The sequence below is a fragment of the Haliotis asinina genome, chromosome 6, assembly GCF_037392515.1.
Source record: "Haliotis asinina isolate JCU_RB_2024 chromosome 6, JCU_Hal_asi_v2, whole genome shotgun sequence".
In the NCBI taxonomy this organism is placed as follows: Eukaryota; Metazoa; Mollusca; class Gastropoda; order Lepetellida; family Haliotidae; genus Haliotis; species Haliotis asinina.
Genome location: NC_090285.1, coordinates 37,826,360 through 37,853,634, shown reverse-complemented (window position 1 = coordinate 37,853,634; position 27,275 = coordinate 37,826,360). Strand labels below are relative to the sequence as shown.

At 41.0% G+C, this 27,275-nt stretch overlaps 1 protein-coding gene across 1 annotated transcript in view; it reads right to left on the bottom strand.

Annotated features, from left to right (window-relative positions):
- The window catches only part of LOC137287848 (adhesion G protein-coupled receptor B1-like), a 33,682-nt gene extending 22,871 nt beyond the window's left edge, over positions 1 to 10,811 (bottom strand). The window contains exons 1-10 of the mRNA XM_067820230.1: positions 10,736 to 10,811; positions 9,569 to 9,670; positions 8,122 to 8,223; positions 5,798 to 5,968; positions 5,069 to 5,299; positions 4,389 to 4,604; positions 3,625 to 3,759; positions 2,950 to 3,048; positions 1,460 to 1,554; positions 433 to 621 (exon numbers count right to left, since the gene is read on the bottom strand). Of these exons, the coding sequence (XP_067676331.1) occupies positions 433 to 621; positions 1,460 to 1,554; positions 2,950 to 3,048; positions 3,625 to 3,759; positions 4,389 to 4,604; positions 5,069 to 5,299; positions 5,798 to 5,968; positions 8,122 to 8,223; positions 9,569 to 9,670; positions 10,736 to 10,811 (1,416 nt within the window). The remainder of the gene's footprint in view (positions 1 to 432; positions 622 to 1,459; positions 1,555 to 2,949; positions 3,049 to 3,624; positions 3,760 to 4,388; positions 4,605 to 5,068; positions 5,300 to 5,797; positions 5,969 to 8,121; positions 8,224 to 9,568; positions 9,671 to 10,735) is intronic.
- Positions 10,812 to 27,275: the final 16,464 nt, after the last annotated feature.

The following is a 27,275-nucleotide window of genomic DNA, read 5'->3' as shown; positions in this document are numbered from 1 at the left end:
GACTGATAGAAATCTATATGATATCAATGATATCAGTAGCTCTACAATTTCTAAAGACAAACATACATTTTGATTTAGTGGTTAGTTTGTTATTTAACGCCGCACTCAGCAATATTTCAGCTAAGTGGCGGATTTAATCGAATAATCGAAACTGGACCAGACAATCCAGTGACCAACAGCATGAATATGCAGCATGGATGTGATGACATTTGTCAACCAGGTCTACGAACCTGACCACCCAATCCCGTTGGTCGCATTTAACGACAAGCATGGGGTGCTGAAAACAATTCTAACCCGGTTCGTATAATGGATCGTATAATGTTTGGTTCCGATACTGATGATGATGATGCTGATGATGCTGCTGCTGCTGATGATGATGATCATGATCATGATTTTATTCCCATGTATTCATCCTTTTGAGACTCAAGTCACCTGTGTAGTTGCACTGTCAATAACAATGACGGCTGACTTGCTCACTGCAGTGACCAGCGTGTCCACTAGGTCAATGGATCTGTCCAGATCTCCCGAAGAGGAATCGTTGTTCTTGGTCGCCTTCTGAAGACTCTCCAACACATTCTTGACGGCATCACTAGACGCACCTCCCTGTTTGATTGCAGACACCTGTGGAGTAGAAATACACAGGTAAAGGCTTTAAAACTGTAAGGAAATCATACAGATACGTTTAAATGGAAACCACAATATCTCCTTCTACATTAATTCCTCATTGTCATGTCAATCTGTGTTTTTGTTCCATAACCTGCATGCTACTGCATGCCATTGTCTCATAATCCGCGTGTTACCATCCGTTTCTTTACATAGTGTGTGCATGTGTGTGTGTGTGTGTGTGTGTGTGTGTGTGTGTGTGTGCCGTGTATGTGTGTTTATTGTTCCATACGCTGCATGTTCCTGTTGCATAGTGTATGTGTTATCGTTCCACTGTCTATATGTGTGTTATCGTTCCACTGTCTGTGTGTGTTATTGTTCAATGACCTGTATGTTATTCTTCCATAATCTGCGTTTCTGTTCCACAGTCTGCATGCTGCTATCTATGATCCGTGAGTTACCGTTCCACAATCGTGCTTTTATGTACGTTATAGTTCCAGATCCGGGTTAGAATGACCTTCAGTTACCCATGCTTGTCGCAAGGGGCGACATAAGGGTGGACAGGCTCGCTGATGACTTGGATGAACATATCATCGGATCCCATTTACGTAGAACGATAATCATACTGTTGATCATTGCTTGTCTGGCCCAGACTCGACTCGTTCCAGGCCGACGCAATACAGCTAGAGCACTGCTGACTGCGGCTTAAAACTAAACTCACTTACTCCAATGTATGTGTATTTCTGTTCGTATGTCGCAGTCCATCGACCCTAAGTATATTAACAGAAGAGACTGACGTCTACGTAAGATCACATATACGTTCACAGCTTGCCTGCTGCATATTAACTTGACTCACCTCTTCCTCTATTTGAGCTATCTCTTCTCTAACACAGGTTATGTAGTTTGATTCTTTCCACACACCAGTGGCGTCACAGACACGTTGAACGTTACCTTCAATATGAAACACGTTGTGAAGGAGCTGTTCAAGCCGCATTTTTAAATGAACACGATAACTCCTTTGAAACCAAACATCTCAGAGATGCTGAGAACATTGGGGTTTATCAAATGTATGAAATCACATCAAATCTCATACTCAACATACAGAGGCTATAAGGAGAAAGATGTCTTCTGTCTAGTATTTTCAGAAACTAGACGGCAAAAGTGTTAGACTCTCTTACACCTGCGTTGTGGTGTAAAGTTTTCTTGAGAATTCGCCAAAGTTCACTAATTTTCATCATTTACTGACCTCATGACAAAATTATTTTCAACATTTGTTTTGCAAAACATCAGTTCACGTGAAACAGTGCCTTTAAACAACAAGGCATGTTTTGCAAACTTTAGTATACTTACTTGGAAGATAATACAATCATTTTTTCTACATATTAACATACATGGTTACTATTTCCGACAATAGGGATAATACAATAATGATAAATGAATATTTCTATAGCGCCTTATCCATATACAATATGCTCAAAGCGATGTACGTGTGCAGCAAGTGATAGTTTAGTCAGGATAATATTGAAGAGACGTGTCTTCAAATGAACTTTAAAACTCTCCAACGATGGGCATTTTCTAATGTCTAATGTCAAGGCATTCCATAGAGCTTTTGAATGAACATCGTCCAGATCTTTTGAGCTTCCAACTTGGTATCTGGGGGAGATGTTGTGTGTCTGATCTAAGAGAACAAGATGGTATGGACACATTGATGAGTTCACACAAGTACTCGGGTGCAGTTCCATTTAAGCACTGATACGTAAGGGGGAGAGCGCGACCTTTGCAAGTGCAAAGATTTAGTGTTGACGTGATATGATCGTACTTGGATCTGAATGTCACTGTCCTGGCTGCCTTCTTCTGTGTCTTCTGTATTCTGTGAATATGTCCTTGGTTTGCAGGGACTTAGATATATTGAAATGTATAAAATAATTCTAATTGTAAACCAAAAGTTCCTTTGTCCTGTAATCTGATTGGTTGAAAAACATGATCAAATGGTAATAGATTCCCGGAAACTGCTAGACTATTCACTGCGTATTGACACATTAAAACATCGCACACAATTGTTTTATTATGTCATCAACAGTGGTGACGTCACTCAAATAATATTGTGACGTTAACGAATGCAGGCAGTAAAATGCTTTGGTTTACGTTTTTGTTTACAATGTCAATAAACGTCATGGGTTGGCCAATTTCCGGGTGTTATTGAGTATTTGAAGGGAGTATTTCATCTGAAACCTCCAGCTGACGCCGTGAAATATTCCCTTGCTTCACATACTCAATAACACCCACAAATTGGCCAACCTATGACGTTTATCTCCAAAGTGTTCCAGTCATCAAACAAGAACCCACCTCGAAATCCCACAGGACAGGGCAGCACCAAGGTTGTATTTCCGACAGTTTGTGGCCACGCTGTTCCTCTGGAGTCTGTGCTTTGTGGACACAGGTTATCTGAAAGAAATAGACAACAACAGACAATAGACAATACTTTATTACCTTAAAGGGAATTCGCTTTGTATCACATAGCTTGACAGAAATACAGATACATAACAACGTAAATTTTGAAATTACTACAAGCATGAGATAAATATGTGCCCTCCGTGATATTGCGGGAATATTGCGCCGTTAACTAAACTCCCTGAGACACTGTGCTGGTATTTCTACAACGTGCGACTGACAGTGATCCTTGGAACACTTTGGTTTGGTACAGTGAGAGTTGTAGAATCAACTCCGCTTTTCGCTCAAATTTCCTATGACCTTGCCCACCGTGAAGGACCCGGGGGAGAACAGGCCTTCAAAAACCCATGCTTGTCGTAAGAGGCGACTAAAGGGTCGTCAGGTTCGCTGACTTGGTTGACAGATGCCATCGGTTCCCAACTGCTTAGATCGATGCTCATATTGTTGATCACTGGGTTGTCTTGTCCAGATTCGATTATTCACAGACTGCCGCCATATAGCTGGAATACTGTTGAGTGGGGCGTAAAAAAACTAAACTCACTCACCCTATCACCTTGCCAGGATTCTTACCTTCGTCCCTTATTTTAACAAGGGTGGCAGTTTCAGTGCAGTTGGTGACTCCACAACCGTAGACGCCATCCGCATCAGTCGAATTCAGCATCAGAATCCCCATCCCATCCATCACGTTCACGATCTTTGATCGATCTGTATTGGAAGGACACGTCGATGAAAGAGAACATTTCAAAAGTGTATCGAACACTTGTGCGCTGATATCATTGCTACAGATCAGTGTGAAACGTCATTCTAAACTGAGGAGTAAACATATTCTGGTTTCTGTTGCTGAAACGTTTGAATAATCACGTACTGTTTCGTTCATTAATGTCGTTCAATATACAGCTACTAATAAATGTGACTGTGTGACATGGAACAGTACTTCAATGATAAATGATGCTCCTGCCTTCAAATAATTTTTTATGATACTAACATTTGTATAGCAACAATATCTAGCTAAGCTGTGCAAATGCGTTTTGTATTTCCCCCAATGACTGCCCATTCAGTTTCAGCGGCACGTCGTATTATCAAACTCAACTCCCTGGGCATCAGACAACTCTTGCAGCGCACCGAGTTAATGTGGTTGAAGTGTCCTGAATTCGTATCCTATTCCATACTCAATATTTTATCGTATGTAAAGGGTGACCTAGTCTTCTTGGCATTTCTCCTTTCATGGGAGGTACAGTGCAGATAACGCATTATGTGTCTTAACCTGCTGATAGCTGGATGAGACAATATACAGTTTCAGATCGTTTCCACATGATCACATATTCAACACTGACCTATGATGGATCCACCTGGGCCACACCATACTAGACTTGGAGGGATCGTCTTCACATCATCTGTGTTGGTAACCTTGCAGGTGAGGTTCTTCTGGTCACCTTCCAACAGAGACAGCGTAGACGGGAACAACGTCACAGTGGGATTTTCAAACACCTGGATGGAGACAATTATCTCCATAGATGACTCATTCACTGTAGCCTTGCAGGAGTAGTTACCTAGAACAGCGAAATTTACAGCAAGAAAATATCATTTTCCATACCAGTTTCAAAGAGAAAGATTGAGAATGATATTCAGACACATGACCCACCCACTTTTACCTAAAACAAAGATGGTCATGGGGAATATTTCGGTTTGTTTTATCTATACCAAAAAGTTAATTTCTTTATTCTCGGTTTGCGACGTTTCCACACAGATTCTATTGTCGCTGTCAAGCAAGTGAAAAAGAAACGGCACCTATACAGAATAAAGAAATTGTATTGCCATAAAATTTGTCCTCGTCCCTCACTTCCCAACGTCAAAGATCGTTTGAAACAGTTTGAAAAAAGAAAAGGTAAATACTCTCACTTAAGTTATTCGGTATAAATGTATTAACAGCTCTGATTACACGATTGGTACGAAACGTATATACTACAAAAATCCAATAATTATGGATAAACTGAAAGACTTTTAAAATACCCACCTCTATCAAGGCGCAAAATTGGATTAAATTGTAGCCGGACAAAAAACGACCCAGATTCACGCCCAGTTCTGTACAGTATTCTATTTGATGATGAGATCAAGGAACCTCCTTTCTGGCAGGTTACGGTGAGATTTCTGGAAGGCACACTGCGGAAGACACAGCCGATCCCAAGTGTAGTTTTGCCACTGATTGTCGTTTCATCCGTGTGGTTGCACTTCCCTGTGATGTTCACTGAAGCGAAATAAAACGGGCAGCTGTTTAATTATGTCACAGCCGCTTGCAATATACTCATGGTAACAGAAAAGGTGAAACACGATAGCACAATTGTTCCTTAATGTATTTCCAAAGTTTTACACAAAAGAAAAGAATAAAGAAACATTTGTGCTTTCATGTTTTCCCTTATTTGTTTCCATGAGCACAATATGGATTAGTAAAACCACTGTCATCTTGTGATCTTGGTAGATGCGGATTAGAGATGTGTATGCTCCATGATGAAAAACATGCTTGTCGGGAAGCAATAAGTCACAAGGCGATTTTTAGCTTAATCGGTAATATTACACCAAGTGGGTGATAATATTTTGACATGATGTCACTTTACTGGAGCCTGCCTCATAGACAATCACTACTGGCTGATTTGTCATCAAAACTGTTTTTCAGTCTCTAAACATTCAAACACTTTTTACTTACACCAAGAAATCTTGTTATTGTAAACGCCTAATAGATTCTCACCAGGAGTAATGACTGGTGTTGTAGTTGTCCTTTCTGTCGTTGAAGTAGTTGCAGTTCCCTCATTTGCTGTCGAGATTGAGGTATACGAAACACCATATTCTGTACTTGCTGTCGAAGATGAGGAATATGAAACGCCATATTCCGTACTTGTTGTCGAAAGTATGGAAACTCCTGTTGAATTTGAGCATTCTCATTACATTCAATTTTCACTGCATAAAACGTTCTTTCTACAACTGAATTAACGGCATGAGACGAAATACGAAGTCCAGAAACCTACCAAACGTGAAGACTTGTAACATAGAGATATACTTCGCACATGGAAAGTCGAAAATCTTTTGGAAATATCCTAATGTCACTTTGATTCATGTCGCACATACGACAAACACCTGCAGAAACACTGGCAAATGAATAGTGTATCTTTCTCAGTTCCAGCACTGCCTTATATCACATGAATGAAAAGAAACAGAATGGTAGTTGAAAGAGGTATCAAATAGATGTTGCCTTGAAACAGTTACACCATCGCATGCGGGCATTATAGGAAACGGGATATAAGTATATGTAGATTTATGGGGAAAAAACGGTAATTGGTTAATTCTAATCTACGTTCAGCACTACGGTTTATCTGTGTAGTTGTTCTTATGAAGTCATGATGATGGTTGTATAGTATTTTGTCAGTGGCAGCAATTGATTGAAGCGCAAGTATAATGTCGAATGTTGTCGATGAAAGTGTTTATATAGTCTGTTTGTAGTGAAAACGGACCGATGAACGTACTTACACCAACTCTACTTGTTCTCGGTGTTTGATTTAATGTGCATACCCCTTGCAAATACAAACAAATAAAGCGGTTTGAAACTGTAATCGTTTTGTTAAACAACTTTTATACTAAGCTGAATAAAATTCTGATATTCAAATGTTCAGTTGGCAAAGTATGATTATGAGAATTCACCATCCTAATGTCACTTTAATTTTTGTTAAACCTTTAAGTCATCGGTACGTTTTCACTGCAAACAGTCATAGCAATTCCTTTTCTTGTCAACTTGAATTAACATCTTGAGACAGAATACAACTAATGCGTGTATGTTGCGTAATCAAAACTATGTTTCTAAAACAAACAAATTAAGACTCAACGCAGTTCTACCCTAATTTGATATACTGCACCAAAGGGTGATTGTTTGTCCCTGTTTTCTGCATAGAATGGTACACTTACCAGGATCTATCGATATAGTAGACGGTGTATCCTGTGAAGTCGATGTGTCTATATCACCTCCTAAAATAGTTGGTCAACAATTATAAACCAAATTTCTTGAATAAACATGAAAATCATTTACTAATCATGTCAGATGCGTTGAAGGAGCAGTATTACTGGATAATATTCATTGCATTGAATTAAATGTGCTCTTTAGAAAGACGTGGTATTGGAAGCGTTACTTGGAGGGCTGTGCTGGGAAGTATTGCAAGGAGTGTGGACGGTATGTGGAACATGGTTATGGGAGATTGGCTTGTACAACTTGTGTTGAAATAGTGCTAGGAGAGTGATCCGCAAAAATTGCCGGGAAAATGTTTCTGGCAGAGTGCAGTGTGCAACTCTTCTTGTGAGTGAGTGAGTTTGTCTAGTTTTACGTCGCACTTAGCAATATTCCAGCTATATTGCAGCGGTCAGTAAATAAACGAGTCTCGATCAGACAATCTAGTGATCAACAGCATGAACATTGATCTACGCAACTGGGACACGACAGCATGTGTCCAAGTCAGCAAACCTGACCACGTGATCCCGTTAATCGAATCTTACAACAAGCATGGCCAACTAAAGATCAATTCTAACCTGCATTAGTTCTTGATGTGGATGGAATGTACACTGAATGAGTGAGTTTAGTTTTACGCCGCTTTTAGCAATATTCCAGCAATATCACGGCAGGGGACACCAGAAATGGGTTTCACACATTGTACCTACGAGGGGAATCGAACCCGGGTCTTCGACATGACGCGGAATGTACATGGTGTGTTAAAGGAAGGTGTGTGTACGTAGACCGTCACTGCAATGAGGATTATAAACAAACAGCACTGGCTATGATGCGTTAACTAGCATGGGTGAAGTTATTATGTTGGCGTATTAACTACTTCTGTGTAGGAAACTGATCATTTCCGTCAACTCTGTATCGGCGGATTTTACCCATTAAGCGTGTAAGTATCCTCATACATCAACAGCCCTTCCGGAGTATGGTAGTCTAGAGTGAAGTGACAGCATTTGTCGATGCTGACATTGGTGTCAAGGACGTACCGAGAGTTGAACCAGTTGTCTGTAAGACTACAACCATCACCGTACCTTCGTACCGTGTGATTTCCACTGTTGTTCTGTCTGGAAGGGCAGTGGTCGAGTCTAGTGGACGGATGTGCTGCTTCTTCCTAGCTGCAATGACTAAGGCAGCTAGACCACGGACACAAACTTAAGCTCATCATGTGTCACACGGACACAAACATAAGCTCACCATGTGTCAAACGGACGCAAACATAAGCCCACCATGTGTCACACGGACACAAACATAGCCATGTGTCCATCTGCAAGATCTAACCGTTGGCATACGTCATTACTTCACCAAAGTATTGACGATTTTGTTTATACACCCTACACACCTTAACAAGACGTCTGTATTCGAGGTCCATTCGAGGACACCTATGCTGCTGGATAGGATCACGTCTACCCGGGGATTCGTGCGAAGCGTTCACGTCATAAAATGGTTGGGCCGAACCAAACGTCATTACTATTTACCAACCGATAATCTGCATAAGCATTGTCGGTGGCATAAAACAGCGGAAATTGATATTTTTCGTGATTTCTTTCATTATAGGTTGTGCCAAAAATTAAGTGTTTTGATTTACTGTAAATGAAAATATACTTTTACAAGGGCATGACGAACTTCCAAGAATCACTTTGTGAAAAGGTGTATGGTTCCCGCGTATTTACAGCATATACCAAGGCAAAATGAAGTCTGAAAAATATATCATGGCTCATATATTTTACCAAGATAGGGAATAAAACCTGCATCTTTGCCTCCGGGTGTGGAGAACAGACCGTCTGATGCTTTCTTTCGTACAGAAAACAGCTGGGCATCGATCGTGTATATTGGTCAGCGGAGTGACGGTACTCAGATTTTCCTTGGAAGAGATAAACTGTAAGTCTTACATAAAAGGGTAGCATTCTTCTGAATGTCGTGTCTGGAACATTTCTTGAACTGACAGAAATGTGTCTAGTTTCCACCCTTGCCCAAATAGCTTTTGTGACTCGGCGCCAGTTTATATTATCGATTATGTTCCTTCTTCAAATTGACCAATCACACTCTACATTTCATATTACAAGCAGTTGTTTCAAATAAAATGGCGGCGATCTCATCCAAAATCAAGGCAATCCCCATAAAACAGGCCTTAACCAACTGTTTAGGTGTGCAAGGATGTAAACCTGGCGTTGATGGTCTCGTACTAGTCTCTTTGTCTCAGAAAAATGAATCTTCACGAAATATTGCGTGATTTGCGGTTAGGTAACGCCTGAATCGGTGAAATGAGCATTGCAAACAGTGACGACTCTAGGTTCTATCGTTATTAATGCGTCAGTGAAAGTGTAAGGATCTGTATGTGATGGCAAAGACTTTAGGATCTGGTGACGATATATAGGATCAATAAGATCTGTTATATAAGTTAAGGAGAGGTGAACACATGGCAGGCGTGAGCAGTGTTAGATAGTTATATTCAAAATGTGCAGTTTCAAAACAACATGCCTCCACTGCCGACGTCAGTGTCCCGCCGTCGGCGGAGCAACGCTTCATCAACTTGCAAGAAACTCTCTTTGGAGAATTCCCACAGCTCTGAGTCGAAAATGTCTGAAATAGTCGGCGGATGTTAATGCTTGATGCAGAATGAAGCTGTCAGCGCCACACTGGTATTCTAACGAATAGCTCTTGCATTAGGTTTGATGCACGAAGCTGTGATGTTACATACTGGGATATTTGGCCGTTATACAGCATGGATTACCGCTGATCAGGATGATACAGCTCACAGCGACTTTGTTCAGCAAAGCAAATATTCAGATGATTAAGAAACATAAATAGTAAAATAGTAATATAGTAATATGCCTCCTTCTACCGTCTACCCAAACAGTAACCACCCATAATTAGAAAGAGGGTTAGATTATCGGGGTTTCAAAGGATGCACAAGAGTTTAGGTTTATCTGGGGGCAATCGTAGCACTTAGAAAGTCATAGGTTTACATATGAGAGTTCCTACCACGTCAGCGCTACAATCACTTTGAGGAACGGGCAGAAGAGGGTCACCGAAATGACTCAGTTTAATCCAAGACAGTAATTTTTTTTAAATACTAGTAGTTTGAATCTATTTTAATCATCAAGTCTATAGTTTCTACTGGCTTTTCTCGTGGGGTTTGATTGTTTTAGCATAGTCCTGCCATATGACCATAGATTGGGTTCACACATCTACATTTGGAATCGAACCCAGAAATTGACTGTGTGCACTTCAAACATTTAACTCTGCCCAGGAGGGCCTCTTTAATAATGTTACGGATCTTGAACTACCTCCTTAACATTAGTTCATTCATAGACCCGTGATGATCCGTAGTGAAACTGGTTTTAAAAGCTACCCAGTGTCAACGTACATCAACCAAGTCAGCGATCCTGACCGCCCGACCCAGTTAGTCACCTTTCACGACAAGCACGGGTCGTATATTGTTTAGTTCCGATACTGCTGACGCTGAAAATGATGATGACATGAATAATTGCAGCTACTAATAATGCGGACGATGACAACGATTACGATGATGATGATGATGATGATGATGATGGTGATGATGATGATGATGATAACGACGACGATGATAACGATGATAACGACGACGATGGTGATGATGATGATGATGATGATATAAATACTTACCTGTGGTGTCTTCAGAAAGAACCACTCCACTGAGCCACACTGTCGTAGCAACCACACAAATGCGAAGTAATTCCATTTGTCCAACTAACCTGGAAATAAATACAGTTATAACTCAGTTATTCCAGTTATCATATACTGATGGTATCAAACTAGCGTGTAGTACACAACCCTGTGCACTTAAAAGCACCCACAAATCCGCTGGTATATGACCAGATAGTGGCCACATATATCCGTGCAAACACCTACTTGCAGTTACACTAACGTGCAGTAAACCTGGTCAAAGTACTGTGACTATGTGTGCCAGTCCACCTCGTAAGGCTGACAAAGCTGCAATAACTCGGTGCTCCTAGTGTCTGCAAGAGGTGTATGATCCCCGGGGAGTCGAGATTGATCATACGATGTGCTGCTGAGACTGACACCGAATGATCGAGTGAAGAAAACCATCAGCGCCTTGGAGATACACTAGTTGCGTGGTTATGTGCGCTCTATAAATCAATATAAACCCTCAGACAAAAATAGTTTGCATCACTATTTTATGAATACATGGAGAAATTTCGCCATATGTATAAACACCGATATATGAAGGTGACATGTAATTGATCTCTAGGACTGTGAGTGGAGAAATTTTACATTGCTTTAAACACATAGAGTAAGTATTTGGGTGAATGGACTGGTTAAATGGTCAGATATATTTCATAAAGTCACCGTATGATTTTGTTAACAGATCAACAACACTCTTTCCATATTTCCCAGAGAGGTTTAGAGACAGTGTACTGACATATGATATGGTCACATTATGCACATGACGCATACGAAAGCGGGCAAACTTTAGTCAACATATAATGTATTGTGATGAGTGAGTATGGTTTTATGTCGCTTTAAGCACTGCCTCAGCGATATCGGGGGCCTCCGAAGTGGGGTTCACCCATTACCCATGTGAGGAATCGAACCCTCGTCTTTGGCGCCACGAGCCAACGCTAAACCGCCAGACTAACCAAGAGACTAGCATACATTCAGACAAGGATACAGACAAAGGGTCAGCCAATAAACATGCACACGTGGATAAGAAAGATATACGGGCAGGCAGGGATTGAACGGGACCATTAACCGTCAAACATAAGGTACAAAGATACAAACGAACAGTCGGCAAACAGACAGACAATGATATACAAACAGTTAAGCGGTAGGCCAGCAGACAAGCAGAAAAAGACACAATGAGTCGACAATCGCTTACACAGACTGAAGAACGACTGACCGATAAACAAACAAGCACACCAGGATAGAAATGAACGCTCAACAAACAGACAACCGAGGCTAGAAACGAACGATCAACAGATAGTCATAAATGGAACAGCGATCGAACAGCACACATACAGACATCACAAACAGTCTTTCGGACATACAAACTTGAATAGCAAACAGACATACAAACCAACAGTCAGTCAGTCAGTCAGACAGACAGACAGACAGACAGACAAAGCTAGAAACAAACCAATATCCACACAGGAGAGCTATGACGTGTGCATGTGTTTTAACATCGTTACCTTCTCGTGGAACTCTGTTTAATGAACTAGCGTACTTCCGTTCACCCTTCCGTTATCGCACATTACAATATGTCGTAAAGTCATGTCCATGCATACAGGATGTTTCTTAATACCATATCAAATAGCCTTTAATCTGGGCGAGGCTTTGTCACGAAATGCATGGATTGTCAACTACCGGAGTCCCTCTCGGACAGGGACTTGACTTGAGTGAACATATCGGTAATATAATACGGTTATTCACGAGGTGTTAGTAATTCATATACGGGTAGGAGTGTCCTGTTGGTTAAAACTATCGATGATAACTTATAACCTTACGCTATCACTATCAAAGTACCTTAGAGAAGAGTGAGTGAGTGAGTTTGGTTTTCAGGAATATCACTACGGAGGACACCAGAAATGGGCTTCACACATTGTTCCGTTATGGGAATCGAACCAGGGTCTCCACTTACAGACATTGTACACTGACTCAGTGACCTGTGAAGATTCGGTTTAAAAATGATCTTCAATAACCCATGATGGTCTTAAGAGGTGACTAACGGGATCGGGTGGTCAGGCTCGCTGACTTGGTTGACATATGTCCTCGGTGTTTTTATCGCTGTTCATGCTGTCAGTCATTTAATTTATTTTCTGGCCCAGACCAGATTATTTACTGACCACCAACATATGACTGGGATATTGCTACGTGCGGTGTAAAGCTAAACACTGCTTCTTTCCACGAAACAGGTATTTTGTGGAATATTATGCTGGACCTAGATACTGACGTCATCGGCAGAACTAGTCTAGCGTTGTTGAATCGTGCCTGATTAAAGAACGACTTTACAGTTTTTAAAGGCGATGTTGTTCATGACATGAATTGCAGTACTCCTTTAGACTTAACATACACTAGTAGTTGTGCCCTATGTCTTTCACATCTATCGCTCATACACTTAATATGTTCGCGTTCACGTCTGAAACTGACACTAAAACCAGCGACATTTGGTTACCCTATGGTGACATACAGGAGCGGGTATCATTACTGCTTAAGACTTTGCTTTTGAAAGATCTTTAGAGAGTTTTACGCCGCTTTCAAAACGTTTGTGAAGGTTTGGCCAAGTCCTTTTTTTTCTTCTTTTTTTATTGTCTAAATCACGGAAACACCAGTGACCATGGTTCACAATAGTCTTATTTCCCCCGAACCTTTAAAGATAGCTTCAAAAACGAAATAGTAAATACTATTAAACTTCCGTATTAACCAACCCTTGTAAGGCGGATATTTCGTAGTGATACTTTGAGTTTTTAACGAACTCAAATAAGTGGTCTCTTCAAATTCCATATAAGGGACCGATGGGGTAGCCTAGTGGTTAAGGCGTCGGGTCGTCACGCGGAAGACCTGGGTCCGATTCCTCACATGGGTACAGTTTGCTGGAATATTGCTCAAAGCGGTGTAAAACTATACTCACTCACTCAAATTCGATATAACCGTGATTTATGTAATGAATTAAAAAATTAAGAAAATCCATACTCACATTGCGCTTGGTTGGAACGATTTCTTCGAATTCCTTTTCACAAGGTATCCAGGTGAATAGTTCGTGTCGTATTAAACAGATAAAATTCCTTTCCTGTTGATATTCGATAAGAAAAGAACGATGTTGTCATCAACAGCGAATATTGACTGGTGTCTTGGCAGGCGGTTCCGCCTTGTTGTACCGTTATCTTAAACTACTACACCTGGTGTGGCCGCCCAGTCTTGATTTTGGGCTTATAAAATGTGACACTTGTCCAATGCGTCGTATCTGCCGTGTGTCTTGAGTCAACGACACCTAATATATGGTGACCTTTAATGTAACAGATACACATGAATGGGTGGGATTCATTTGTAACTCTGACTGTCGGGGTGTTTCATGGTAATAATACGTTAGCCAATATTAGCCAACGTCCTGTCATGTTTGAAATTGATACGTGTGTGTCGATTTCATGCGTGGTGAAAACTGACCGCAAGTCGTTTGCGATGTGTTGAATTTGTGATTATAAGTAGTTGATATGAGATAGGGTATTTTTATAATTGTTATTATTATCATATATATATATATATAATATATAGAGACAGAGACAGAGAGAGTATATATGTTACTGTGTAAAGACACTGTCTAGTTCATTCAAACAGTTCTGTGTCCCGTGTGTTCATTAAGGCGAGACTTTATTAATCAGGTGATCAGGCCCAATAACTTTGTTGACTACATGTACCCGTGCCCATAATGATGCCCATAATCTGGTTTGTCAGATCCAGCAAACATTGTTTACAGACCGCCACCATGTCCATGTCCCTAAAACATTGTGCAGCCAACGTGTGAGTGAATTTAGGTTTACGCATTTCAAAGAACATTCCAGCAATATGACAGTAGGGAACACCAGGAATGGGCTTCACAACCCATTCTAGCCATGAACGGAATCGTGCCCGGGCCCTCGGCGTGACAAGCGAACGCTTTGACGACTAGGCTATTCCGTCGCTCAAGCAACCAGCAGCCAGAAATGTTTGTGTTTCTTTTCATCACATTAATCTTTTCATTCATTAAAACACTTGAGTGAACGTGTGTAGTGGAAAGGCGTTTTAACGGAAAACTGATGTTAAGCCTACTCAAACGTCTTTCGCTTTGAAAATGTCAAGAATACATTTCTGAGCTCTGGTTATATATCGCTATTTATTAATTTTGTGCTCTTTCTCTTTTCATTTGTGATTAGATTGCTTGTGTCTCATTTCCATTTCGGGCTAAAGAGATTGAAATAGAATGGAAAGTTATTGTGAGATATGACTGGAATAAGAATAAAAACTACTCTCATGTCAGTAGACAATGTGCTTCAATACGAAGGTAGAATGTCAGCAGATGTGATCCCACCGGGTACCCATTTACTGCTGAGTGAACAAAGGCAACTAACCTGATCCTGTGGTGAGATCATGTGCTACGTGTGTTTCAATGAAGGATAGTGATAGAACGGTCACCCATTCAAGCACCTTTATTTTATTTATTTATTTTTTTTTTGTGTGTGTGTGTGAAAGGGGGGTATGAGCACACATCACTACAACCACCACCACCACCACCACCACCACCACCCAAGTCTAATTGTTATTGCCATATGCTATGTACAATTACATGATGCAACATCTCTTTGTTACTGCCCCAGCACGAAGATAGTCGTGAGTTGATGTTAATGCACTCACGACTAAAGAGAAAAGAGAGCTTCGAAAATCGGGGGCAGTATAGAGACTTAAACAACATACCCTCGTGTCTTTGAGAGGATTAAAGACAAAAACAGGGGATTTTTAGATGACCCCCATGTCGATGTTATCATCATGTTAAATCATGTTAAATTTTTAATACTGTTAAGCATTTAAGTTGGAAGTCTGTAATCCTCGAAGGATCTGTAATCCCCGAGGCTGCTATCAGGAGGGAGGGTAAAGAAGCGGATGTAAAATCTCGAATACCGCCCTTTTTACCTGAAATGCAATACTGTATGACGTCATCAGATTGATTGGCCAGTTAGACACTGACAGTGGCAGTAGACCTCGAAATCAGTTTTCTTTTCAAGATAGGAGCCTAACTCATATAAGTAAGAGAGGTTCTAAGAGTGTTTTAAAGCACAAAAGTATATGTCGTAAGTCCCCAAGCCATAAGTCGTCTGCAAGAGAAATGGTGCTGTTTCATGTTTACCCTTGCTTATGACACGTCACCCTTGTTTCCAGTCTGCCCGGAAAATGACCATACAGCACAGCTCTCCTATAACGCATTCACATGTTCAAACATCACTGATACACAGAAACAAATGCAAACCTGTGGTCTTAAGTCAACCAAGCCCGTCTCATATAAACTCGGAAAGAAAACTAAATGGCAGCCAACATAACTATTGACGTACCTACTCGCTGAATTACGATGTTGGTGTTCCAAACATTTTGCGGTGATGACATTTTTTGCAAATGTCTTTGCATTTAACAGTAAATGGTTTATTTTCTTCCAATTCCACAAGGGACTTTTGGCGTCATTGTCTTGCGTGAGTTTTATGCATTTAAAACATGTGTGATGAGGCTGGAGAGTGTACATTCTCGCATGAAACAACAGGATATTCTGCAAGTCACAGAGTGGTGTGGTAGCCTAGTGGTTAAATCGTTCGCCCGTCACGCCAAAGACGTGGGTTCGATTCCCCACCTGGATACAGTGTGTGAAACACATTTTCGGATGCCCATTTCATAGCAGGGGAATATTGCAAAAACCCATTCATTCACTCACAGGCAACATAGTTCAGTCTCTAAAAGATATCACCCAATTCCATATTCATAATTTCTCAATCGTTATCTTTTAGTCCTTATCATTCCCGATGGCAGATCAAACCAATAGGCGTTACACAAGTGTTTCCTCATTCGAATCAAACTCTAAAGTAATGTCCATAGTAAGCTTCGGGTAGCTTGTGTGTCTCCGGTGAAGACACAAACAAACAAACAAAGCACTGTACTTGTCACTGGAAAAAATAGGGTCCAGTGTCTCGTCCAGTGGGTTACACATAACCTTTACTCATACTAACGCTCAAAATACACTTCCCACTAAACAAAATTGGTTCTAATCCTTATGGCTGATATGAAGTAATTCTAGTCAGTGTAAACGTACACGGCCTAAATTTATTCAACTAAGTATGTAAAGTTCGATATGTGGCTAATCATGCCTCACTGTTTTAAGGAAATTAGGGTGGATTACTGCTGGACTGGTCCATTACTGACCGCCAGAGTCGTGAACCAAACAACAAAGCTCAAATATAGATATTGAGTTTACATTTATCATGATATCAAACTTTCATGGCCGAAAATATTGAAGTCACATTGTTTATGTTCACCCTGTTGTTCACTGTTCCCAAACATCGTGTAAGTGGGATACTGAACTACAGATATACATAAATAAAATCATGTGCAATTTGTTTTAAAAAATGGCCAGACAACCAGGCAGAAAAAGCATGACATGCCATGTTTATCTGTGGAAAAGAGTGAGGGAGTCAAAGACCGTTATTGCAAAAACCTTCGGTTGTTCCAGATCCATAATGTATACACTTTTTCCAAGAGCATTACGGGGTGGTAGGGCAGTCTAGGGGTTAACGTGTTTGCTCATCACTCTGAAAGCCCGGGTTTGATTTCCCCTATGGATAAATTTGTGAAGGCCATTGTCGGTGTCCCCAGTCACGGTATTACTGGCCTATTGCTAAAACATACGTCACTCATTCAAAGCGGCGTTATACACAATTCATTCACTTTCAGCTGGTTATTTAGCCGGACTTTTTATAAATATGGTCAGTCGAAGAGCCATTGCTTTATCTATTTACCTCGGCAACACCGGGGACAAGTTGCCTCTGACGTCAAGTAGTAGCATTCAGCATTATCAACGTGAGCTTAAAGAATGTTGACTCTAAAACTTCTTGTTTTCCTCATACGTCCGTCCGCCTGGGCACCCGAGTCAACACAATTGTGACCATTCGTGGTCAGTCAGGCATGCTGAGCTGTGGCCGACCGGACAATGTACCCCCGAGGATGAGGTATAGGAACAGATGACAGGATACTGTATCACAGGATGATGGTAAATAGCCTGTGTGAACAGAGCATTTGTACTGCTGATATGAATCTGCCAGTTTTGGTTGACCACCCGCCCGGGTACATCAGCCACCCGCCCGGGTGCATCAACCACGGCCCCGGTACATCAACAACGGCACTCTGACACTATGTGATGTTTCAGATCTACAGACGATATTTGCACACAGGAAATACACTGACCTTGTATAGATATCTACTGCAGTACACATAACTAACTGTGTGTAACAAAAAGGACTTACTAAAAATGCATATTGTTGAAATAAGTGCATGTTAATTCCACGAAACAAAAAGAACGCATGCACACACACACACCACGGTTATCTAGATACCAGTGAAGATACGGGTTAGAATTGATGTTCAGTAATCCATGCTTGTCGTAAGAGGCGACATACGGGAGCAGGTGGTCAGGCTCGCCGACTTGATTGACACATGTCATCGGATCCCAAATACGAAGATCGATGTTGATGTTGTTGATCACTGGATTGTCTGGTCCAGACTCGATTTTTACAGACCGCCGCTATATAGCTGGAATATTGCGGAGTGCAACGTAAAACTAAACTCGCTCAGCCAGTTATCGAGATTCTATTGTTGTTGTTGTTGTTTTGGTTTTTTTGGTTTTTTTGGGGGGGGTTTGGGGGTTGTTGTTTTTTTTTTTTGTTTGTTTGTTTTGGGGTTTTTTGGGGGGGGTCTTTGGGTGTTTTGTTGCTGTTTGTTTTTGTTGTTGTTGTTTTTGTTTTGTTTTGTTTTGTTTTTGTTTTAAACCATATGACTAAGGTTATATAATTATTACATTAGTCAATGTCAGTCTCTGTTAGTATATTCAAAAAGTCTGTTAGTTCTTCCGTTTAAATATTTTAACGAAACACATATGTTGTGAACCGGGTACGCTTTTGCATGAAGTAGGACGATCAGTGTTACAGGACTGAACCGAACCTTCAGCATTAAAGTTCAAGATACAAAATATTCTTCAATTTAATATATGGATCCAGTTGTACAAAACAACCTTAGCGCTAAGTCTACCTTAAGTATATGTTCAGGAATGGGAGTTACTGTCACCTTTGTACAACCTGAACGATTAAAAGTGGCACGGGAGATCTTACGTACGGAAGCGTATTAGGGCCATGGTGAAAATTTTTTGGGGGGTGTCACTATCTCCTGCGTAGGACATACTATCTCCTACGTAGGACTTAGTATCTCCTACGCAGGACTTAGTATCTCCTACGTAGGACTTAATATCTCCTACGTACGACTTACTACTTAGTATCTCCTAGGTAGGACTTAGTAAGTCGGCCTTACTATCTCCTAGGTAGGATTTATTATCTCCTACGTAGGGCTTATTATCTCCTACGTAGGACTTAATATCACCGACGTAGGACTTTCTATCTTCTACGTAGGAGTTAGTATCTTAAGATAGTATTCTTAACTACGATAGTATCTCCTACGTGGGACTTATTATCACCTACGTAGGACTTACTAACTCCTACGTAGGAGATAGTAATTCCTACGTAGAAGATAGTATTCTTAACTCCTACGTAGGTGATAATAAGTCCTACGTGGGAGATATTAAGTCCTACGTAGGGGATAGTAAGTCCTACGTAGGAGATACTAAGTTCTACGTAGGAGATAATAAGTCCTACGGAAGGGATAGTAAGTCCTACGTAGGAGACACTAAGTCCTATGTAGAAGATAGTATGTCCTACGTAGGAGATAGTGACACCAAAAAAATTTTCACACTACTACGCTTCCGTAATATCTTAGCAAGTGCTGGTTATAAATATCATGGTGAAAATGCCGATATTTATCGTAATAACAGCTTGCATGGGCAATCATGCTTGGTATTCTACAGACGGTGTATCCTGTTCGTTTGTCAGTCATGCAGTTTTTTATATGTTTAACGTTGCTATGGTCGACTTAACATCTACTGGCAAGTGCTCACTACCAAGCCAGGAGTAGTGAGTGAGTGAGTTTAATTTTACGCCTATTTCAAGAATATTCCAGCAATGTCACAGCGTTGGAAATCAGAAATTGACATCACATAGTGTGCTCACGTGGGTAATCGAACCCGGGTCTTCGACGTGACGAGCGAAAGCTTTAACCACTCGGCTACCCCACCTCTTAGGTTTGACGTTTTATTTAATGTGCTATGTGAAAAACCATTGACTCTGTAGCAGTATAAATCATTGTTTGGGTGATATTCAAAATAGTTTCAATTTTATCTTTCGCCTTAAGCAAAAATAGTATGCGACGACGCAACCACCAACGATGTCTCGAACATAACACAAAACAGCTTTACACATTCCGATACATGTCAGCACCTAACACAAAACAATCGCAAAATCCAGTGTAAACCCACATAAACAACACCACACACGACCACCGTAAGCGTTATGCCGTGTGTGTTGACAAGCTGTCACTTTAAATCACCCGTTCTCCACGAACTCTATCATATCCAAGCCAATTTCTTCAGGTCACAAACAGGTCATGCCTCGACAACAACGCCACATACTGAACAACCAACCAACACACTACCGTCCACGGCTGGTCCGCCATAGATAATACCCCGGGACCAGGGCGAGCCTTCTTATTGCCACTTGAATTGAGAGACGCCTCAAAGAGGCCCGGGGTGTATGATTATGAAGTCCCGCAAGGGTATAAATATACATCTGGAATAAGGGTAGTGGTTCTTTTATTCTTGGGTAGCGTCTTTGTGGGCTAAGGTGGAGAGTTTCTCCAGTACGTTATTTCATTACGTTATAGGTGGACTGTCTTATCGCCTCTTTAACTTCAGTTCTGTTGCTCGAGCATTCCTTAAAGGCAGCTGTGCGGATGAATTCTAACGTATGTCCTCCAGTATTGGATTCAGGTCACAGGTCACTCTTCAAAGGATGTAGGCTGGTGATGTAGATGGTATCTACTTGTTCAGTGCAACTGGTGAAGATTGTATCTGAAGGTAGTCGCGTGTTCATGCATTAAGTTTGGAACTGAGGTAGAATCTGAACGCTCGAGGGATCCGAAGCATTTCGATTAATATGATTTAAACTGTCCTTACCAGCTTCAGCCAAGGACCACTACAAAGTCATATCACAGCGAACCATCTGTTCGTCTAAGGTGAGGTATATTGTGATACAATGTTATTTGGTATCAACTGAATGTCATGTCACACACAACGCTGTTTCAATATTCTGTCACACGGTCGTTTTTCTATTATTTTCATTATGGAATGGGAAATATATTTATTGTGCCTATTTTTATGTAAATGATGTTCAGAAAATTATGTTAACGCGTTTTTAATTTTAACATATTGCATGGTATTGATGTGGTATTGATGGTAGAGATGTTCCTTCACACATGTTTTATGAATTTCACTACTCTTAGCAGGTTGGGCCCGTGAAGGTCCTGGGTAGAACAGACCTTCCGCAACCCATGCTTGCCATAAAAGGTGACTGTGCTTATCGTAAGAGGCGACTCACGGGATCGGGTGGTCAGGCTCGCTGACTTGGTTGACTCATAACGTCGCTTCCCAACTGCGCAGATCGATACTCATGTTATTGATCACTGTATTGTCTGGTCTAGACTTGATTATTTACACACAGCCACCATATAGGTGGAATATTGCTGAGTGTGGCATGAAACTAAACTAACACACTCATTTAGCAGGTTGGTGACGTTTCTGTCACTTTATTTAAAATTATTAAAACAATAAAATTATTATTGTTTCAGTGAGTTCCAGATATTCGCTGTAAATTATTCCAACAGCAAATGGATGTAGTTCTGCTTCTGAAAATCAAAATTCAAATTCAAAATTAGATTTCTAAATCTAACTTCAGTCCGTTTGGCTCAAAAGCTGACCGATGAATTGCAATGTAACTCACAAACTAATAAGCATATCATGCTCAATGAAACGCTGATCATAACCAAAATACCATACCCACACTGTGAGGTTTCTACAGAATTTTTGTCCTAATGGCTGTCCCTTTGACTGCACTCCTCCCTCGTAACAAATAGTGAACCGTGTCAATATTTTAATGATACTTTGTAAAACATTTGTTTCTATTCCAAGGAAACATATTCAGCAAACATCTCAAAGAGTTGGTATGATGTTGTGATTATGATCAGCGTTTCATTGAGTATGCTATGCTTATTAGTTTTCGAGTTAGACTGCAATTCATCGGTCCGCTTTTGAGCCAAACGGGCTATAAGTTGTTTCCTGGTTATGGCTCTTCACACGGTAGTTTTCGGTGAGGGCACTGTACACGACTTCCCTGATTACGTAACTGTGGTTAACTGTGTTAAAAATTGCGTTCAATGTTTGTAGGATAACCTTGTGCTTTAAGCTTTCGCACGTGACGCCGAAGATCCGTATTGTTGAAACAGCGTTAATCGGCGTAAAACTAACTTCACTCACTCTGTCCGAGTGGCCTGTACTTACACATGTTGAATTCCTGGGTTCGATTTTCAACAAACAGTACAGAAATCATGTGAGGCACAGGTGCATAGGTAGCCGTGGGTAACGTGTCAAAACCACACACCCCACCCTATCTCCCAGCCGCATTCAACGTATAGCTTCTCATACGCCAAGGACACCAGCTGGGACGTGTTCTGTTTCACTCGATGACCATTGAGACGGGAAATATAATACGCATTGTATGCATACCTCTGGTGAGATACTTCACAGAACAGGGCTACCACCCCTCTATAGCTCTCCACAGCATGTATAATTACACTCAGCCTTGAACCTAGTCTGTCTCAAAGTCCCTGAACCACATTATTTTCCCTACTGCCTAGCCCTCCACGCAATGCTAAAGCCCTATATGAAGCAAGTGAAAATTCCCTAAGGTATTTAACGTCTCACTGTGGCTCCTTTTCAATTAAATAGGCTTATGTATTACCGAACATTTTATCTGTTCAGAGACAGAGCGCTAGTCTACCTTGAAACTGTCAGGGTCGTAAAACGCTCACTCAATGCGGTAAGGTATAGGCGGAGCCCTCTGTATACTTGACGCTGGATTGTTGGAATATCTTAACGTCAGATAATTTGTCGGCACGGATATCACGCAAGCTCGACCTAACACTGTCTCCTGAATAAAGTGGGTGAGATAGTGCGTCCGGGGGTCTCACCTCTGCCTCCTCGAGGGATGCTGTGTTATTCCCAGTATCGGTTGTCTTAGTGAGATCTCGGATTTGAGGGACGGATGGGCGGCCTAGTGGTTAAAGTGTTTGTTCATCACGCTGAAAACCCGGGTTCGATTCCCTACGTGGATACATGTGTGAAGCCCGTTTCTGAGGGCCCCCGATGTGATATTGCTGAAATATTGCTGAAAGTGGCGTACAATCTCATTCACTCACTCACTCAATCAATCATTCAGACCTTTACTCACTCATTATTCCGTCACTCTTTTCCTCACTCACTCACTCACTCACTCATTCTTCCTTCATAACAAAGTATCATGGTAACCTCTCATTACAATCATCAATTCTCACATCATTCATAGACTATACCATCAGTTTCTTCTATGCTGGGCTGCGCGAATGAGCATTATCATCATAACATTGTAAATAATTGACTTACCTTTGCATGTCTTTGTGACAAAACACCCTTCATCACTATTTGACAGTAAGGTGTGACATTATCGGAACAGTACAGTGGACAAGGGATTTTTTATGATTCTGTAAATGGTTCTTGATCAAACCTACCGAAAAATATTGTCTGGAAAACATACTATGCTTATTCAAACTGATTCAGAACATAACCTTTTCCCAAACTGCACTAAGACACTATGTCTAAGTGTTTATCATGAATAAATTATCGCTATTGTTTAAGATCTCAATTTTTACTATGATTTCCACTTGTCATTCCAGAACAATGAAGTCCTCCTGGCGAGTACTGTTGGTGGTGATGTTCACTCTACCCTCAGTGTATCCTCATTCCAAGCAGTTCCAACTACTGAGAAGTCTTCTGACTTCATCAGTGGATAACCTTCAGAAAGAGCAGGAGAGTCTCAGGGGTGACATCCTAGCCGAGGTACAATCTCGGCTTCTCCCTAACGCACAGATCTCTTTAAAACAGGAACTCCTGACAGATGTAAGACGGGAAATACATAATACTCTTCTGTCTAGATCCAGACAACCATTATCAGCTGACCTCAGTGATGTACAACAGGCAATAGAGCGGGAGGTCCAGAAAAGAATGGATGGTTCTTTTATGAATGACCTTCGTCAAGATCTGCTTGGAGAAGTGAGAACTCAAATCCAGAACACGTATCTGTCACGGCCTAGACAACCAATATCGGTTGACATCAATAGAGAAGTAAAACATGAAATACAACGAGAAGTCCAGAGAAGAGTAGATAGTTCTCTGAGAAACGACCTTCGTCAAGATCTGCTTGGAGAAATGAGAGCTCAAATCCAGAACACGTATCTGTCACGGCCTAGACAACCAATATCGGCTGACATCAATAGAGAAGTAAAACATGAAATACAAAGAGAACTCCAGAAAAGAATGGATGGCTCTTTTATTAATGATCTTCGTCAAGACCTGCTTGGAGAAATGAGAACTCAAATCCAGAACACTTATCAATCTCGGCCTAGACAACCAATATCGGCTGACATCAATAGAGAAGTAAAACAAGAAATACAAAGAGAAGTCCAGAGAAGAGTAGATAGCTCTCTGAGAAACGACCTTCGTCAAGATCTGCTTGGAGAAATGAGAGCTCAAATCCAGAATGCTTATCAGTCACGGCCTAGACAACCAATATCTGTTGACATCAACAGAGAAGTAAAACAAGAAATACAAAGAGAAGTCCAGAAAAGAATGGATGGCTCTTTTAGGGCCGAACTTCGTCAAGACCTGCTGGGGGAAATGAGAACTCAAATCCAGAACACTTATCAATCTCGGCCTAAGCAACAGATATCTGTTGACATCAACAGAGAAGTAAAACAAGAAATACAACGAGAGGTCCAGAATAGAGTGGATGGTTCTTTGAGGAACAAACTTCGTGAGGACATATTGTCAGAAGTTAGAGATCAATTGCAAAAACGTCTTCTGTCTCGACAAAGACAATCAGTAGCAGTTGATATTAACAGAAACATAAGGCAAGAAATACAACGAGAAGTTCAGCAAAGATTGGACGGCCCAATGAGGAACAACATTCGTGAAGACATTATGCTAGAAGTTCAAAAACAAATCCAGACTGTTCTTCAGTCACAACGTACCCAGCCAGTAAGTGATGAGTTCAAAAGAGACATTAAGCAAGAAATACTGCGAGAAGTCAGGAAACTGGCTGATGGTTCGTTGAAAAATACAATTCAAAAAGATCTGCTGATGACAGTCCAGGATCACATCCAGAATGAAATTAATAATGGTTTGGCTAGTTTCCTTAGGGGGTCCTTGAAGGAGGAGTTGTCCAAAGAACTGAGACAAGAGATCAAAAATGAAATGCAGTCAAGAATGGTTGGTTATTTGCAAGATTCGTTGTCAAAGGAAGTTATGAAACAAGTGCAATCAGGGGTGATTAAGGTACAAACGAAACTAACTCCCTATCGGAGGAGGATTCTGAAACAAGATATAATCAAAGAAGTAAAACGTGAACTTGGTAAATCTAATCGGACTGGTATGTCACCTGCCTATAAAGAGGATATGTTGAGGGAAGTGAGAAATGAAGTGGATAGAGTTCATCGGAATGATGGTATGCATGATAATGTTAGAGATGGAATAATGAATGATCTCAAACAAGAGATAAGTAAACTTCAAAGAAACGGACTTATTCACAACGCTGAGATGTTACAAGAAGTAGAGAGCGATATTGAAATATTACATCAAAAGATGAGGCTGGCAGAAATGGAATTGAAGAATTTGGGGGAAAGTCCAGACACAACAAGAAACGATGGAGAAATTAGAGAATATGTGACCATGATGACTGATAAGGTTCAAGAAGATTCAAACATGCTGAAGAAGGATTTTGAATCATATAGAAAAAGCTATCAAACGCTAACAAGGAAGGTTCGTCAGCTAGAACGGAAACTCAATAGTCTCCAGAAACAAATGAAAATGAATGAAATGGCAACTGAGAATAGAGCAAACAGTGTCCCTACTAATCCCCGTTCAGAAGGTACGTACGCCGTGAACTTTGAAAGACCGATTCCAACTCTCATACCTAGCTTAAACATTTTGGGCAATGCAGAGCAAGACCCTGGTGTTGGCGAAAAGAATCCGATCTTAAATGGACTGAGACCATTCCCAGAACTAAGCCCAAGACCTAATCTATCAGGTAAAGATAGTCTGTTGGTTGTCAAGCAAAACCACAGTGATGTGATGAATGTGGACTTGGCGTCTGGTTCTTTCAGCACATTCAGTCTTTCTTTAGGAAAGTATGTGGGTGATGTTTCCTATGACCCAGTCGGAAAGACGATTTACTGGTCAGATTGGAGAATAGACGCCATATATTTCTACAGTACAAAGAAAATGGAACCCGTGCTTCTTAAATCAAACACGTTATCATACGGGCTAGAAGTGGATGCATCAAGGCGAGTTGTCGTCTGCTCCAATTACTGGTCACGTGAAGTTTTCACAATCGATACCGAAACGGGTAGAGACTCGTCTCGCTCAATCAAAAGGATTACAAAGATCAACGGGGGAAATCCAATGAGACTTGCCCTAGATTTTCCCTCCAAGAAGATATATGTTGTTGTGAGTTACACAAAGATCGTCCAGATAAATTACGACAATGGCAAAACTAGAAGTCTGGTTGAAATTGAAAGAAGTTTTATCCATGGTCTTGGCGTGAACCCAGATACAAAGACTCTATACTTCAATAACTTCACATCCCTTATGGCGAAGGATGTTACCAAGCGACGCCAGAAGCCCTTCCGAGTTGCCCACATAACAGGCAAAGAACCATCAGATCTACTCGTCCATAATGGCGATATTTACATAGCTTACTATAATTCTAAAGACATTGACGTGCTCAGAGATGGCCAGAGTGTACCTGACCTATATACAGAACTGCCTTTATCACCCAACCAACATTTACGGGTTTCCATGTGCTTTGTCACTGCACACTAAACCGGGTGTTGAGGTAGCCCGGGTTATTGAGTCAGTCATGAGCTCAGATGAGAATGTAGTGAGCACCGAAGTGTAGTAATAATACCAAACACATGGCCCCTACAGTCACGCATCACAGTGCAGAGAATGCCTCTACACAGTTTGGTAGGTCAGCTGAGTACATTCATAGAAGCAAGGTGGCAAGCATGTGGAAAGAATCCACATTAAGGACATTGAGGTTTTGTCAACAAATTGACTCACGCGATTACTGAAACGTACATTTGAAGGACAGCCAATGACTCTATACAGTTTAGAGTACACGCAGAGTGGAAAACGGGGAAGATATCGACATTC